The 17,006-nt window shown below is 52.1% G+C and overlaps 2 protein-coding genes across 3 annotated transcripts in view; both read right to left on the bottom strand.

The window, feature by feature from the left end:
• The window catches only part of Ffar2 (free fatty acid receptor 2), a 30,213-nt gene that overhangs the window by 13,040 nt on the left and 167 nt on the right, over positions 1–17,006 (bottom strand). The gene's annotated exons all lie outside the window — the stretch shown is intronic.
• Ffar3 (free fatty acid receptor 3) overlaps positions 11,707–17,006 on the bottom strand; it is a 5,469-nt gene continuing 169 nt past the window's right edge. The window contains exons 2-3 of one of the 2 annotated variants that reach the window (XM_055594680.1): positions 13,344–14,314; positions 11,707–13,189 (exon numbers count right to left, since the gene is read on the bottom strand). In XM_055594680.1, coding sequence (XP_055450655.1) covers positions 12,219–13,178 — 960 coding nt within the window. In that variant the 5' untranslated portion in view covers positions 13,179–13,189; positions 13,344–14,314 and the 3' untranslated portion in view covers positions 11,707–12,218. Of the gene's footprint in view, positions 13,190–13,343; positions 14,504–17,006 lie in introns of both variants that reach the window. The other variant, XM_055594679.1, reaches the window with a different exon arrangement.

Below are 17,006 nucleotides of genomic sequence, written 5' to 3' on the forward strand. Positions count from 1 at the left end.
CTCCAAGCGTGAGACTCCTACGAAAATTACAACTGCTCAGGTGTCAGGAACCCCACCTCTATCTCCCCACCTCACCCCCATCTCCTCACTCCCACCTCATCCCCCATCTCCCCACCCCACCCCCATCACCCCACTCCCATCTCTCCACCTCACCCCATCTACCCACTCCCATCTCATCCCTCATCCCCCATCTCCTTACCACCACCCCCGTCTCCCCACCACCCATTCCCTCCCACTCCCCAACTCCCCGGCCTTGAAATGACTAAACCTCTGTTTCTCGAGGACTGGGTTATGCCCAACCTGTCACCTTAAGAGCAGATGGTTCTGTACTGCCTGTCCAGGAATGGCAACCATGTCTTTGTTTCGGGAGGTCATGTGACTAACTTGTTAGGCTTGGGGTCTGCTCCTGTAACCCCCTCCTATTTTGTCTTCCAAAATCCCCATTTGGAACCCCCCTACCCCTGGGGTGGGGGACAAAGACCACACATTGTCCTGCCATGCTCCCCCCATCCCACATTGTTGCATTGGATAAACGGGACTGATGTACACGAGAGGAAGGGGGCTTAGCCTCCTGCCTCACGACAGTTGCACCTCACACGTCACACTGCTTGCGAGAGCTGCTGTGCCACTTTGCAGCAGCATCCCGGTGCTGTTTAAATCCTGTCTTGTTTTTCCGACCGCTAATGGCTGCGTAACTCTCTGCAGACTTTCTTAGCTTATCATAGCGGAGCAGGCCTACGCTTCTGGCTCTTAATTGTAGCAACTGAAGCCAAGTTTGGCTTATTTAGGGCCTTAATGATAAGATACTGAGCAGCTTGGAGATTTTCCAAGGAATAAAGGAAGCTGAGCAGCCAGGACCACATGAAAAGTCATGTCACTAATGCAGCCCACATCTGTCTCGAGCATGAAGCCCCAGGGCCGCAAGTAATTCTCCTGACTTTTTCCTTCTTGTCCCATGAAAGAAAAGAGCTTCAGATGCAGAGCTGGACAAATGCAGGCACTAGGGATCCTGGAGAACAAGGTCCAGCGTCATGAGCTTGCCTGATGGGAGGAGGCTCTGGTGCCTGCTCAGATTCATGCCCTGGTGGTTCCCTAAACACGAGATTCAGGGATGAGATAGTGAGAGTTGGGAGAGTGGAGTGTCCATTTAGAAATGTTTGGACACACCAGGGCTGTTGGGGTTTGAATGTGGAATGCCCTCCTAGCTGTGATGCAATGGGCCCTACTGGCCCTCTCTCCTCTACCCTTCCATCTCTCCTGCCTCCTGTCTTTCCTGCCATGGTAGACTGTGCTCCTTCCAACTGTAAGCCACAATAAACCCTTCCTCCCTGAAGCTGCTCCTTGTCAGGTATTTTTTTCATAGCAATGAGGAGGCAACTAATACAACATTGAACTGATTAAAGTGAAATCCAGGTGACTTAAAACATCAAACCTGTTCTTAAAACCCGGAAGAGCTGCGTAGGAGATGGACATGATGGACAGTTGTCACGGCAGCATTTGGGAGGTAGAGCAGGAAGATCAGGAGTTCAAAGCCATCCTTGGTTACAGGAGACCCTTCTTATAAACACAGCACTCAGGTCATGGAGGTGGATCAGTGAGGAAAAGAGTGTGCGGCTTTCAGATTTTTGCTGGCAGCATAGCAGACACAACTCTAAGAAAGAGGAGTGGCCATTTCAGTGTGCGTTGGTGTGTGTGTGTGTGTGTGTGTGTGTGTGTGTGTGTGTGTGTGTCTTTACCGTGCCTGCACTTACAGCCGCCAAGCCTGGAAAATTGAGTTTAATCTCTAGAACCCACAGGGTGGAAGGAAAAAACTGATCTTTGCTTATGTACCCTCTCTCTCATACACACACACACGGCATGGAGGGGAGCATGTAAGCAAAATAAAAACGAAATGAGGCAATAAGCATAGGTATTATGTAAGTCTTTGGAGCCTAAGGACCGATGCAGGCTCCGAGTGTGCCCACCAGAGTGAGTGACCAATGCCCCCTAACAGTACCCGTCGGAGACTAACACAGACCAGACCACTTCCATCTTCCAACCTTTATTTTTATTTTCCTTCTCTATGTATGTGGATGTTTTGCCTACGTGTGCGCTGTGCCACACGCATGTAGTCAGAGAATGGTATCAAGCCCCCTGGAACTGGAGTTACAGAAAGCTGTGAGTCACCGAGCGATCGATGGGAACCGAACCTGGGTTCCCTTCTTGGGAGCAGCACCTCTCCAGTCCCCACTTCCCTTTTTTTTTTTTCTAATGCTCAGTTTGTGAGAAAAGTGATAACTGCTGAAATGAGGTTACCAAAACCCACGCAGTGCCATGGTCTTAATGGGAAATAAGGGAGGAGTCGTATTGTTGGCAATATATTAAGAGCTCTGAGATTTCATAGTAAAGAGCTGGAAATGGGCCATAGATTTAAAGCTTGGGCCTTTGTGTTTGGCTCAGTCAGAGATCTCTGCAAAAGCCATGGTGAGGCCCGACCCCGAGGCCCCGAGGCCCGCTGTTAGGGCTCTGATGTGAGCACTGCCTCTGGTCCAGCCAGCCAGGAGTTCCACTAGATCCTGGATGTCCGAGAGGCAAATTATAGCAGAACTCGCCTCTTCTAGAGAAATTGTTCTTGAAAACCTCCTTCCTTCTTCCCAGCAAATGTTCTCTACTTCATGGATTTTGTTTGTTTGTTTTGTGGGACAGGGACTTTGACTCAGGGTCTTATGCATGCTAGGCAAATAGTCATCCACTAAGCAGCACCCCAGCCCCTCACTGGGGGATTCTAGGCAGATACTCTACCACTGAGCCACACCCCAGCCCCTCACTGGGGGATGAGCTTCAGGTGTCAGCATAGTGGGTGACATGACCCTTATCCCAGTTAACCTCCCAGACACGTGTTTTCAGGCAGCTTGCACCATCTCTGCCTCTCTAGCTACTCTTAACTTGGTCCTTGTTCTGTTTATTTTCCGCTGCTGAGATAAACACTCTGACCGGAAGCATCTTAGGGGAGAAAAAGTTTATTTCAGCTTACAGGGCACAGTCCATCGCTGAGGCAAAGCACGGCCGTGAAGGATGGCTGCTTGGTGGTTCACTCACAGCCACCTTGTCTAAGACAGACCTGGGATGTGACGGGACCTGAAGTCTCTAGTCTGTGCACCGCAGCTATGTGCACAACCTCCCCGCTCCTACTGTGACTGGAAATTAAAGTAGATCTTTTCTTTTCTTCTTTTGGTTTTTCGAGACAGGGTTTCTCTGTGTAGCCTTGGCTATCCTGGACTCGCTTTGTAGACCAGGCTGGCCTCGAAATCAGAGACCCACCTGCCTCTGTCTCTCAGAGTGCTGGGATTAGAGGTGTTTGCCACCACACCCAGCTGAAAATAAAAGTAAATCTTAAAAAGGGGAAAAAATATTTTAAAACACTGATGAAGCCTGGCATGGTGCTACACACCTTAAATTCCAACACCTGCAGAGGCAGAGGCAGAGGCAGGTGAATCTCTGTGAGTTTGAGGCCAGCCTGGCCTACAGAGTTCCAGGACAGCCAGACCTTTTACATAGAGAAACCCTGTCTCAAAAACAAACAAACAAACAAACCCAACAAAACACTGATGACAAATCTGAGATCACAAAAAACAATTTAAAAAGTATGAACCAAGCCTGTGTTCACACTTGTAATCCCAGCATTCAGGAGTAGGAGGATTGCTAGATTTTCTCTACCGACAAAACAAGCCAGTTCAAGCCGGAGTAAAACTATCCAAAGTCAGGTTTATTGGGGACAGCCCTGGGCAAGTTCACCAGCTACACAGGAGGGGGTCAGTGAAGTTGCCATGCAGAGGGGTGAGAGCATGTGCACGCACAGGGAAAGACAAATGAGAAAAGCAGAGAGAGAAAGAGAGAGAACCAGAATGTCTGGATTATATAGTGAAGCTCCTCTGGGAGAGGGGAAGCCCTGCCCCTGGGCTGGAGAGTTCAGGGTAGAGGGCAGGGTATGCCCAGGTGGGGACTGAGGGATGCTGGGAGAACCTGGAGGTCAGATCGGCTTTGGTATGTTAAATAGGCACCTCAGCCACCTGTCCCAGGTCTGACTGAAACCCAACAAGGATCGGAATTCAAGGCAATCCTTGGCTGCGTAGTGAGCTCAAGGGTAGCCTGGGCTACATTAGACCATGTCTGAAATACATAAATAAATAGGCCAGGTATGATGCTCTATGCCTTTGATCTCATCACTGGGAAGTTAAATCAGGCCTATCTCTGAGTTTGAGGTCAGCCTAGGCTACCTTGTCTCAAAAAAAAGAAAAGAAGAGAAAAAGAAAAGGAAAGGGGAGAAAAACTGTTAGAATTGAAACAATTCCACAACTGTCTGGTTAAATGCCTCTGCCAAAGTAGCGATTTCAGAGAGCAGCCTCTCACTGGCTTTTGAGGTCCCTTTTATGGGGAAGGGTTAGAGTGGACAGAAAAAAATCTGTCAGGATCATGCACTGTTAGCATCTGGACAGAGGCACGGGGCTCAGGGCTCAGGGCTGCCTGTGGGGTAGGTAAGTGTGAGAACACAGCAGGTGAACGCAGAGTCATCAAGGTATCAGGGAGGGCACATTTTCATAAGGCAAAAGAGTAATCATATAGCTCGGGTTCAGGAGGTGAGCCAGGCAGAGGGGTGCGCGCACATCACAGGCTCACAGGTTCAGCATAGGTTGAGAAACAGGGTTGGCAGGATAGCCTTAGCCTTAGAGAGCAGAAACTTCCGTAAGCTATGGAGACTTAACCACAGTGTATCACGATGTGGCTCACAGAAAAACCAAACCCAAGAATAAAACCAACTCGGAACAACAACAAACACAAACGCCAACGCCAACGGTATAAGATGTGTGGAAAGAAAAAGGCCATTTCTGAGGGAGGAAAGAAGTTTTTTTCCAGGGGAATTCAAGGCTTCCAGTGTTGCAGGCACACTAGCCGCTGAGACCCCAGCGCCAGCCAGCCGGGGATCTGGGAAGGGTGAAAGATCAGTCTTTCCACACAGCTGATCTCCAACAAACTGTTGCAAGTCAAATAAGGAAAAGCAATTACAGGAGGAAATGCAAATGGCTGCCATACGTTATGCAAATACCTTCCCCCTGGGCTTATGCTGCAAATGAAACCCAGGCCTCGGAGAAAGCCTGGTCGCTTTCTCCACCACCCAGCTATAAACCCAGACCTCCATCTCACTCTTCCTAAATTAGAATAAGGAAGAGTAATGAATTCATGTGTCTGCTTGTCTGGGCGACCTCGTCAGCTCTCTCCCTGGCCTCTCCACATGGGTATCTTAGAATAAGATTGACACATAAGAGGTCGGTGTGTGTGTGTGTGTGTGTGTGTGTGTGTGTATGTGTTGCAGTCTAGGTGGGCCCTAAGAGGACAAACGGCTGACATCCCCCAGCAAGGACTTCAGCTGCAAGAAAATCAAATTTTTTCAAATCCACTTCAGCATTTCCATTTGGAGGGTGTTAGGTCTTGAACCTGGGACAGTAGACTGAGGTGCCTGCTTAACATCTCAAAGCCGACCTGGCCTGCTTCTCCCAGCACCCCTCAGTCCCTACCTGTTTCAAGGTTCGGCTGCCATACCCAGCCCTGAACCCTGAACTTTCCAGCCCACGGGCTGGGCTGCCATTCCCTCAGCTGCCCTTCCCTGTATACTCCAACCATTTTGCTTGACCATCCTTTCCGGTCTACCCTTTACCTTCCTGGGCTCCTGGCTCCTCTCCTCTCCCCCATCTCCTCACATGGCTCAGGGTCATGCTCACTGGGAACTCTCCCAGATGAGCCTGCCTCTCTGGCTGTGTCTACTGTTTATCTACAATAAACCTCCACCATACCTAGGAGCAATCATGCCCTTCCGTCTTTTTTTTTTTTAAGATTATTTATTTGTTATTTATACAGCATTCCGCCTGCATGGACACCTGCACACGGGAAGAGGGCACCAGATCTCACTGTAGATGGTTGTGAGCCACCACGTGGCTGCTGGGAACTGAACTCAGGACCTTTGGAAGAACAGCCAGTGCTCCTAACCTCTGAGCCATCTCTCTCGCCCTTGCTTCTTTTCTTTTCTTTTCTTTCTTTCTTTCTTTCTTTCTTTCTTTCTTTCTTTCTTTCTTTCTTTCAATTCAGAGAGATGGCTCAGAGGTTAAGAGGACCTTAGATTGTCCTTTGACTGCCACAGGTACACATGTACACACACACACACACACACACACACACACACACACACACTAATACAGGCTACCTTGTGAGGCTGTGTCTCAAAACACTAAAAATCAAGAATGGTGCTGGTACCAATCCCCCTGGGTACCAAGAGACAGCCATGGCAGTAAAGAAATCACGGCTGGTATTGGCTGCTGGTATTATTGTTCAATGAGTGAGAAGCGTCACAGCAGTCAAATGATATACAGATGCAAACCCCAGTCACAAAGCCTCTCCACAGAGGTTCACACGGGGGTGAACCAGCCAGGCACAGTGGGGCAGAAGCCCTGTGCAGACTGCACGCTTGTCATTTGCAGGAAAATGGACAAAGCTGGAAACCACTGCATTAAGTGAAATGAGCCAGATACAGAGACACAAACACTGCTGTGCGTTGTCTGTCTTCCCCGGAATCTTAAAAAGGGAAGAGGCAGAAGTAAAAAGAAAACTACTTGGGAAAAGAAAGGGGACCTGAAAAGTGGGGGGAGAGAGTAAGAGGGAGAAGTGGGAGTCAGTGTGAGTAAAGTCCTTTAGAGAAACCAATTCCTTCCTGCAATTAGCATATGCTTAAGAGAATAAAGCTGGAGGCTGGTGAGAAGGTTCGGGGATTAAGGGCGCTGGCTGCTCTTCTGGGGAACCTGGGTCAATTCTCAGCGTACATGGTGGGCTCATGCCGTCTGTAACCCCAGTTCCAGGGGAACCGGTGCCCTCTTTTGGCCTCTGTGGGCACCTGGCACTCGGGCAGTGCAAAGACATAGCATGCAGATAAAGCAACCTGACACACAAAATACATTTTTTTTTTTACAAAAGAAAAGAAGGAAGGAAGAAAAAGCCGGGCATGGTGGTGCACGCCTGTAACCCCAGCACTCAGGAGGCAGAGGCAGGCAGAGCTCTGTGAGTTGGAGGCCCGCCTGGTTTACAAAGCAAGTCCAGGACAGCCAAGGCTACACAGAGAAACCCTGTCACAGAAAAACAAAACACAACAAAAAAAACAAAAAGAAAGAAAGTTGACCATGGTGATATGGTCTATATCCTCAGCACCCAGGGTTCTGAGGTAATTATTATTAATTTGATACTGGCCTGGGCTAGACAGTGAGATTCTGTCTCAAAACACACACACACAGACACCAGAGAGAGAGAGAGAGAGAGAGAGAGAGGCTTGTCCTCCATAGCCATCCCTGTGGGGGAGGGGCACATTCTCAGACTTTGGCCCTCGACCAGGGCCTGGTGAGAACACTTGTGAAGAGTCAGCAAGTCCCTTGACCCACTTAACAATGGGGACACACTCTGAGAAAGCCAGTCAGTGGATTCCAGGCGCCTGTGGACACCACAGCGTGACATCTAGGTTAGTCCTTCCGCGTGGCTTTTTGAGGCAATGAAGACACAGCGGGCAGCTCCATGCTGCCAGCTTACAATCCTAGCTCCCGGAAGGGGGCTGATGAATGTGGCACCAGCGCTGGCTACAGAGCAAGATTCTTGTTGAAAATCGGGGGAGCTGTGGGGTGGCTGTCCGCAGCTGAACGTGGCTGCTGCAGGGCCTGGTCACTCGGGCTCAGTCCCCAGGGACCCACTCGGGGAGGGAGAGAGCTCACACAATTTAGATAAGTACAATAAAACAATATTTGGCACCTTCGAGAGGAGGAAGGAACACCTGGGTGTGGTCTGCGGGAGCCTGAGACCCCAGCCTTGGAAGGTGAAGGCAGGGTATCCAGAGCCCAACCAAGGTCATTCTTGGCTACCTGCTGAGTCTGAGGCCAGCCTGGGGATACACAAGACCCAGATTCAGGCTGGAGAGATAGCTCAGTGGTTAAGAGCACACTGCCTGCTTTCCCAGAGGTCCTGAGTTCAATTCCCACAACCACATGGTGGCTCCCAAGACCCAGATTCAAAACAAGGCTACACAGAGAAACCCTGTATCAAAAAACCAAGCCAAACCAAAAACCTTATCTACTTGATTATTTGGGTGGGGCAGGGGATGTGTGTGTGACGGTCAAACTTGGATGAGTCACTTCTCTCCTTCCACCAAGTGGGTTCCCACAACCAGATCCGGATCTTCAGGCAGGACAATACGATACCAGATGTCAGCTTCCGATTTCCACGTGTGTACGTACGGGCACACACAAACCAGTGTACACAAATACACCTCACCCTGTCTCTCTCTCTCTCTCTCGTGTGTGAATGAGACACACACACAATCACACAGTCAAGCTTACTAGGCAAAAATATTATCCGCTACAAACTCATGGCTTTGACTTATGACTTGACATCCCAGGTCTACCGAGTTCTAGAATTTCTCCATCACCCTCGAACGTCCCAGGAGTATCTGCCCCGTTAAATAGTTAAAATAGCTCCATTTTAGCTATTCCCACCCCATGGCAAGCACGGACCTGCTTTCCGTCCGTGGATGCTCTCTAAACAGCAACAACAACAAGAAAACAAAGGATAGTTAATTGAAACAGGGCAGGCTGAGTCCTCTTCCAAGCTTATGAGCAGACAGAGGGAAGCAAGGAGGCTACGGGGAGCCGGGTCCCCTGCAGCACAGTGGGGCTGAGGACAGCAGGGCTCAGGTTAACTTTACAAGGATTAAGCAAGAGTTATTTCATTTGTTTGTTTTGCTGGGGATAAAATTTAGGATCGTGTTGCCAGTCTCGGTGGCTCACGCCTGTAATCGCAGCACCCAGGGAAGAAGAGGCAGGCGGATCTCTGTGAGTTCGAGGCCAGCCTGGTCTACCAAGGGAGTCCAGGACAGCCAAGGCTATACAGAGAAACCCTGTCTCAAAACACAAAACCAAAAAAACCCTCAAAACCTTAAAGCACCTAAAATTTAGGGTCTTGTACTTTTCTAGGCAACCAGTTCACTGTGGGGCTCCATCGTCAGCCCTTTTTATTTAGAGATGTGACTCTGTAGCCCAGGCTAGCCTTGAATTTAGAATCCTGACAGGTGTGCAATTCTATTCTCTGCGGGGAATTGTTTCGATAAAGACTCCCACGAAGCCCTTCTCAGGCGGGGGCTCTCAATCAGTGGCTTGCTGGCTATCGCCACCCCTTCCTTTAGGAGTGGAAAGACGCTTTCACAGGAGTGGCCCAAGTGGAAAACAAAGATATTTACACTGTGATTCATAACAGTAGCAAAATTCAGTCATGAAGTAGCAACTTCAAATAATTCTGTGGTTGGGCTGACCACACCGTGAGGAACTGTACTAAAGGGTCGGTCAGAGCCTCAGGAAGGTTGAGGTCCACCGCAGCTGTTGGAAATGTTAAAGTCCCCATCTGCCGCAGGGCGTGGCTGCCACCCCCTGCCCTCCACCCCTCTCTCCCAGGCCCTTCCTCTCCTTTCTGCCCTTGCTCCCCTTTCCTACCTTCCTGCCCTCTCTCTCCCCCGCCCCCATCAGCACGCCCTCTCCTTTCCCTTCCCCCTCGCTCGCTGCTCCCAATAAACCTGCATTTATATGATACAGATTCGTCTGTCTCTCCATTAGCTCATTCTGTTTTATTTAATCACTCAGGAAAGATGACTGTGGGGCCTAAGCTGAGAGGCTCTCCAGCAAGCGCTTACCTGGAAGGGAGGAGGCGGCTGGGAATGGAAACAGCAATGCTCTCTTCTCCTGGTAAACGGTCTTCAGTTAGGCACTGGAGAGCACACATCTGTGTCGCACTTGTGAGCGTCATACCCTGTGTTAGGACAGCTCTTGGCCAAGGTGCCTGGGCAGAGGAGTGAGCGGCTGTCTCCAAAGAACACTCTCTGCTCATGGCTCAGAGCATCCAAGAACCTAGCGAGCATGGGATCGATCTTTTATCTATCTATCTATCTATCTATCTATCTATCTATCTATCTATCCACTGCTTATAGCTCAGGGCATACAAGAACCCAGCAAGCGTGGGATTTATTGATATATTTATGTATGTATATATTTATTTATTTATGTATTTATTAAAGAATGCCTGGAACATTAGCTCATGATTGTCATACCAGCACTCAGGTGCCCGGTTTTAAAAAGGTGGAAAGTTTGAGGCCAGACTGGGCTACAAAGAAAGACTCTATCTTTAAAAAACAAAAGTGAGTCTGGATGTGGTGGTGCAGGAGGCAGAGGCAGGCAGGTCTCTGTGACTGGAGGGTCAGCATGGTCTACATAGTGAGATCTAGGCCAGCTAGGGCTACAGAGTGAGACCTAGACAAGAAAGAGACTCAGGTGTTAAGAGCACAGGCTGCTCCTGCAGAGAACCCGGGTTTGGTTCCCAGCAACAACACGGTGGCTCACAGCTCTCTGCAATTCTGGTTCTAGTGAACCCAATGCCCTCTTTCTACTTCAGAGGGTGCCAGGAACATGCATGGTCCACAGGCATGCCTGGAGGCAAAAACACACCCTTGTGCATGCACGAGCTCGAGTGCGCGCACGCACACACACACTAACGGTTTTAAAAGAATGTCAAAATAGCAGGGAGCCTGTGCCTAAGACCTGAGCCACATGGCCTCTCCCAGATACAAACCTGATGCTTGTAGGAGCCTCCCAAACAAGACTGTGAATTTTGTTCATGGAAAACCTTCCTGCTGGAGTCAGCCCCGTCTCGGGAATTCCGTCTAAGTTCCTCAGCAGCTTTCTGCGGTTGATATTGCTTCGTTTTTGAGACAGGGTTTCTGGTAGCAGAGGGTGACCCTGAACTTGTGCGCTTCCTGCCTCCCGTCTTCCCAGCTGCTGAGGTCACAGGTGTGTGTGAGGCCAGGATGGGAAGCCTGGTAAACACCCTACAACTGGCTGGTCCCCTAAGACAGTCCTTTTCCCAAGGCTGGGCTTTCACACCAAGCCCACATTCCCTCGGAGCCCTAAAGGAAGTTCCTGCTGGCTAAAAAGGGGGTCATCTCTTTGTCTCTGGCAAGAGGAACTTGTGGCCCTCCATTTACTATGGTGCCTGTTCACCTGTCAAGTTCAATGCTAACCTCTAGGCTCTCTCAGTCTCTGCTCATCAGCCCCATCCTCACAGTCCACTGACCTTCCTTCCTTCCTTCCCTCCCTCCCTCCCTCCCTCCCTCCCTCCCTCCTTCCTTCCTTCCTTCCTTTTTGGTTTTTCGAGACAGAGTTTCCCTTTGCAGCCTTGTCTGTCCCGGATTTGCATTTTAGGCCAGGCTGGCCTCTAACTCACAGAGACCCACCTGCCTCTGCCTGAGTGCTGGGACTAAAGGTATGCACCACCATGCCTGCCTTACTTCGTCCATTGTCATTCACCAACTGAGCTACACCCCCAGCCCTAAATTTTAAAACGAGAGAAAGAGGGGGAGGAAGGAAGGAAGGAAGGAAGGAGGGAAGGAAGGAAGGAAGGAAGGAAGGAAGGAAGGAAGGAAGGAAGGAAAAGAGAGAGAAAGCAAGAAAGAAATTAGTTTTATTCCTCTAAGCCGGATCCCCTAGGCACCTGGGCATTTTATTCAGTTCCCGTCCTTCAGAGTGTGGGTGAACCTTTCTTTCATCCACCTCCTACCCTACCCAGAAAAACTAAGAAGATGTGGAAACGTCATCCTTTTGCTAGGTACCGAATTTATTTGGATCGTTTTCCCTTGCCTGCCATTACTCACAAGCATCCCAGAAGATCTAATTTAAGGAGGAGTGAGAGCGCTCTAGGAGAGCCTCCCAAGGGCAGGTTGCTGTTCCCCTAGAAACCCCCCGTCTCCGTCTCCCCGACCCCAAGGGCGGGGAGGAGTCAGGGCTTGCACCCCTGCCCCAGCCTAGGTCCCCAGCGCGGCTCCAGCCCCGGACGGTCCCCTCCCTCTTTCACCCAGCGAGGCTCCGCAGCTGGCTGGCGGTGGCAGAGCGGCGCGCTCGGCTCTTCCCTCTCTCGCCACCACAGCTTCCCAGAGCGGAACCCAAAGCGAATGCGAGGGTGGGAAGGAGGGCGACGTGGAGGGGGACAGCGGTGTGTTCGGCCCGGCTCGCCGCGGCCTGTCTGTCTGGGCTAGGGAATGCCCCGCGGACACACACCCGCCCCGAGGCGCCGGGCCGACGGGTCCCCACGCCCGCTCCTCCGCCCCACCCCCTCCTCTAGCTTGGACACTCCTTGGACTGCACGTCTCCGTTCTTGGCCTTCAGCTCCAGGCTGACCTCCTGAGTCCGGGACGCACAGCCCCTGGTCAGCCGCCCCAGGAGCTGCTGGAAGTCGGCTTGGAACTTGGAGGATGAGAAGTAGAAGACGAGCGGGTCGATGCACGAGTTGAGGGTGCTGAGAAGGAGCACGTAGTCCCGCCAGGTCGGACTCTCCCCCCGGACGTAGCCCACCACGTGGGACATGTTGTAGGGCCCGAAGCACAAGAAGAAGATGAGCAGCGTGGCCGCCAGGAGGCCCATCACCCTCCTGCGCCGGCGCCGGCTGGCGCCCCGGCTGAGAATCCACACCAGGCGGCCGTAGCAGTAGCTCGTGATGCAGAGGGGCACCATGAAGAGGACCACGGCCATCTCCAGGCGCACGGGCAGGAGGACGGCCAGCTGGTCCTCCCGGAACTCCAGGTAGCACGTCCCGTTGGTCCCCTGGCTGTAGGTGGCGTTTCCCCAGTATTCGGTGACATAGACCACACTGCAGTGAGCTGACGCCAGGAACCAACAGATGCCACTGACCAGACCGGCCTGGGCCACCCGCGGCCTCGTCTTGTACCACAGTGGGTAGGCCACGCTCAGAAAGCGTTCGATGCTCACGGCCGTCAGGAAGAGGGAGGTGAGGTAGATGGTGGTGAAGAAAAGGAACCCGGAGAGGGGGCAGAGGATGAAGGGCAGGAGCCACCTCATGCCACAGGCCGCCTCCACCATGCGGAAGGGCAGGAAGAGGAGCAGCAGCAGGTCCGAAAGGGTCAGGTTCAGCAAGAGTAGGTCCACGGCCACCGGGCGGCGGCGCAGCTTGCCCACGAAGACCACCAGCGCCATCAGGTTGAGGGGGAACCCCACGAGGAAGACCAGCAGGTACACGGAGAAGAAAAGCCAGTGATTGCCGGGGAAGAAGCCTGTCTCCATGGCTGTGGATGCTAGTGAGCCACAGAGGGGTGGGGGATCAGGTGGGGAGCTGGGGAGACGAGCAGGAGGGTGGCCATCCCCGCCTCAGCCTCCCCGGAGCACCCCACCTGCTCCCTCCTGCCACCCTGCTTTTCTGCCCCTCCGCCCCTCGGCCCCCACACTCACCAGCGTCCTGGGAAGCCGGCGCCCGGCACCGGCACCTTGCCGGCTCCTCCAGCGCCAGGGCAGTGAGCTAGCTGTCCAGCAGAAACGAGAAAGACTCGGTGGTGCCTATGACGTCACTCGCTGCAGAACTGCACAAAAGATGCTTTCAGCTCTGCTATCAGGGCCGTGTCCATATGCAAAAATTAAAAAAAAAAAAAAAGGACAAATTCCAAGGGAGCATGGGTCGCTGCACACACGCTCTCCGGGAGGACGGCTTCCGTCGCCCGGCTCGGCTCAGGCTTTAGCTCCTTCACTTGGATTTCAGGGCGCCTCTTCAGAACGGAGGATATCCAGTGCTCATCAGCGTGGGGAGCCGGATGCACAGAGGAAGCGCTGGCCTCTGCAGCCAGCTCTGCTTCTTGCTAACTCTGTGATTGGGGCAAAGGGCTCCAGCTCTGTGTCTCCCGTTCCGTAAAACAGAGGCACCGGTACGGTTTCTTAGGTCACAGCACATACGTTAGCCCAGTACGTAGCTCCATGGAAAGAGCGCTTAGATGGGGGCTGTAGCGTAGTTGGTGCAGCAAGCACCCATCGGGCACCAAGCCCTGAGTTCGAGCCCCAGCATGCAAAGCCGGTATGGTGGTGCATACCTGTAATCCCGGAAGGTAGGAGGAACAGTCAGAAGCTCAGGGTCATCAGCTCCTGGCTACACACTTGAGGCCAGCCTGGGCTAAGTGAGGCCCCTGCCTCAAACAAAACAAAACATGTTCAGTACATAGAATAGAGCCTGTCCCTGCTCCTGCCACGGTCCCTGTGGCGCAGGCGAGGATCTGAGGTGATGATGGCGAAGGTGATGGTGGAGGGAGCCATGAGGGCAGTTATCCTTCGGTGGGGGCGTAAACCGCAACAGAGCACCACTGTTTGATGCCCAGTGTCCTTCTCGCTCAGGTCAGGGAAAGGACTCTCAGGTCCCCCTCCTCGTTAGGTATGGGCTGGGGGAGAGAGGGTGCGTGTTTCACACCCGGCTCCATTCAAACTCAGAGCTAGCACACTGTCAGAGTACAAGACCAGCACAGGCCAGAATGGCCGTCAGCGGAACACCAGACTGAACCAAGCTTTGGCAGAGATGGAGAGACGGCAACGCCTTCGCAGTGCCCGAGGGAATGCACCATGGGTGACCGCTGTGGAGAGCGATTCAGTGGTGTCTCTAGAAAGCTACACCTACATTGACCCAGTGCCAACAGCCCCACTATGAATATTTGTTGAAGAGACACGAACGCATACTCGATCACAACCACTGGCTCACACGCCCTCCTCCTCCTCCTCACAGCTCTAGCGACCCTGGCTGGAGAGCAGAAATGACCCCTCAACAGGTAGACAGCGGGTGATCGGCAGAATCAGAAATGAACGACCCAAACAAACCACACGGATACACCCTGAAGACATGCTCAGTAAAGCAGGCTAGACATAACAGGCTGTGTCTTACCTGTTTTCGTTTGCATGAAACGCCCAGAAGAGGCAAATATTTTAAAACAGAAAGGAGATCAGTGACTGGGAACCAGGGGTGAGAGGTGGGAGGAGAAACAGAGATACGTTTTTGAACGGAGGTGAGGGATCTCTCTGGGGCGGTGGAAATGGGCCACATCCCTGTAAATTCACTTTTAAAAATCGGCTCGTAGTCGGGCGTGGTGGCGCACGCCTGTAATCCCACAGAGGCAGGTGAATCTCAGTAAGTTCCAGACCAGCCTGGTCTGAAGAGTTGAGTCCAGGACAGCCAAAGGCTACACAGAGACACCCTGTCTCAAAAAGCAGAGTATTTAGCTCGGATGAAGCTTCTGCCGTTGAGGCGGCGCTTGTGAGCCAAGCAGGTTTTATTGCTCTGGGCTTGCATTTAGTGAGACACTAAATAATAAGGACATCAATACCAAAAAAGAGGCTCCATCATCTTCGGGAGTTGGATATCAAAAGATCTGGGGGGTGGGGGAGAGGCTGGACCACCCGGGGGAAGAGAGTGGGTCACACGGGCTTCACGAGTACAGCCCGGGGAAGGAGCTGGATTCCCCTGAGTGGGAGGAGGCCCACATAACTGAGGGCAGCGGCCTCACTCCAGGGCAATGAGAGCACAGGTTCTCACCAGAAGCGCTTACTAACCCTCTCTGCCTGCCGTCTGCACTGCCCAGGGGCCACATCTGCTTCTGGCGTGCATGGTGGGTGGACGAAAAAATGAAATAAAAGGAGGAGGAGGACATGAAGCACGGAGAGGATTTTTATTATAATACATGTAAGGGAGAAAGCGGACAGAGGGAAGAGTCCAGGCTGACCATGACTGGCAAGCTAAATTAGACCATGAGAGGAGAGATGGGGAGGAAGAGCAAGAAAGGGGCCCCCAGCCAAGAGGCTAAGAGATGGGGGTAGCCAAAATGGCTGAGAGAAGGGAGGCAGAAGCCCAGGCCTTGGGAGGTGTAGGGTAGGGGGCAGGGTGGTTAGTGCTGGGGGGAGCCACAGGTTCTGAGGGATGCTGAGGGAGCTGGCCAGCATCGGGTTTGTTATGTTAAATGGCCACCTCAGTTAGCCAATGCTTCATGCTTTGTGTCTCTACGCTCTTACCAAACAAACAACACACAATTTTCTTTGACAAGACATCAAAGTATCTATGCATTCAGGAAATTTTGCTGAGCACCTACTATGTGCTTGTCTCATTTCTAAGGATTTTTCTACTGTTCAAAAATCCTGCATTCAAAGACAGTTAAGGCCTCAATCGTTTGTTCGTTCTTTCTTCTTTTTTTTCTTTTTGAGACAGAGTCTCACTATGCCTGGAACTCACTCACTAAGTAGGCCAGGCTGACCTCGAACTCACAGAGATCTATCTGCCTCTGCCTCTCTGAGTGCTGGGGTTACAGGTGGCTCCAAAAAGATGATTTGTATGGACCAGTTGGTGCGCTCTGGCCACTATGCTTTACTGTCAAGAAAGCTTGGTCCTGACACATGGCCTCCTCAGAGATGCTCAAGTGTCTCTCTCCTTCATGGACACTCTCCTCTGCCCTGACTCTTGTAGTTGGGGGGAGGGGGGCGTCTCCTCCTCCAGATTTCCACTAAGCCTTAGTGGTCCTGCCTGAAAGGACCACATCCTACCCCATCTTTTGCTGTAAGACATCAAGAAAGATTCCTGGCCACCCCGAAAAGGAAGGCAGTGGTCACTCTAGCCACTTCACGCTGTGTTTTGGCGAAGGCACCCCTCGTCTGGGAGCACCGCCTTGCACCACAGTGCTGCCGAAGGAGCGAAGGAGCGTGTGGGGTCTGCCCAAATCAGAACCGTCGCGCTTACGGAATGGTGTTGGTGTTGGCTCCCTCTGCTGGGCAGTTCTCAGCCTGCCCGCCGGAACAGCAGGCACTCTGCTGAATCCACCCACAGGTTGTGTGTGAGCTGGGCACCTGTGTGCTGTGCCAACAGACTCAGCTTCCCTGGAGGCTAGGGCAGGGGAATCATTTGAGCCCAGGAGTTCAAGACCAACCAGGATACTACCGCACCTAAACTCTGTTAAAACAAATGTGTTGTGAGTTGGCGGGAGGGATACAGCTCAGCCATTGAGTACTTGCCTAGCAGGTGCAGGCTCTGGATTCTGTCTCCAAGAAAAGACACACACACACACACACACACACACACACACACACACACACACACAC

This window comes from Psammomys obesus, unplaced genomic scaffold (assembly GCF_907164565.1).
Source record: "Psammomys obesus unplaced genomic scaffold, mPsaObe1.curated_primary_1811, whole genome shotgun sequence".
Classification (NCBI taxonomy): domain Eukaryota; kingdom Metazoa; phylum Chordata; class Mammalia; order Rodentia; family Muridae; genus Psammomys; species Psammomys obesus.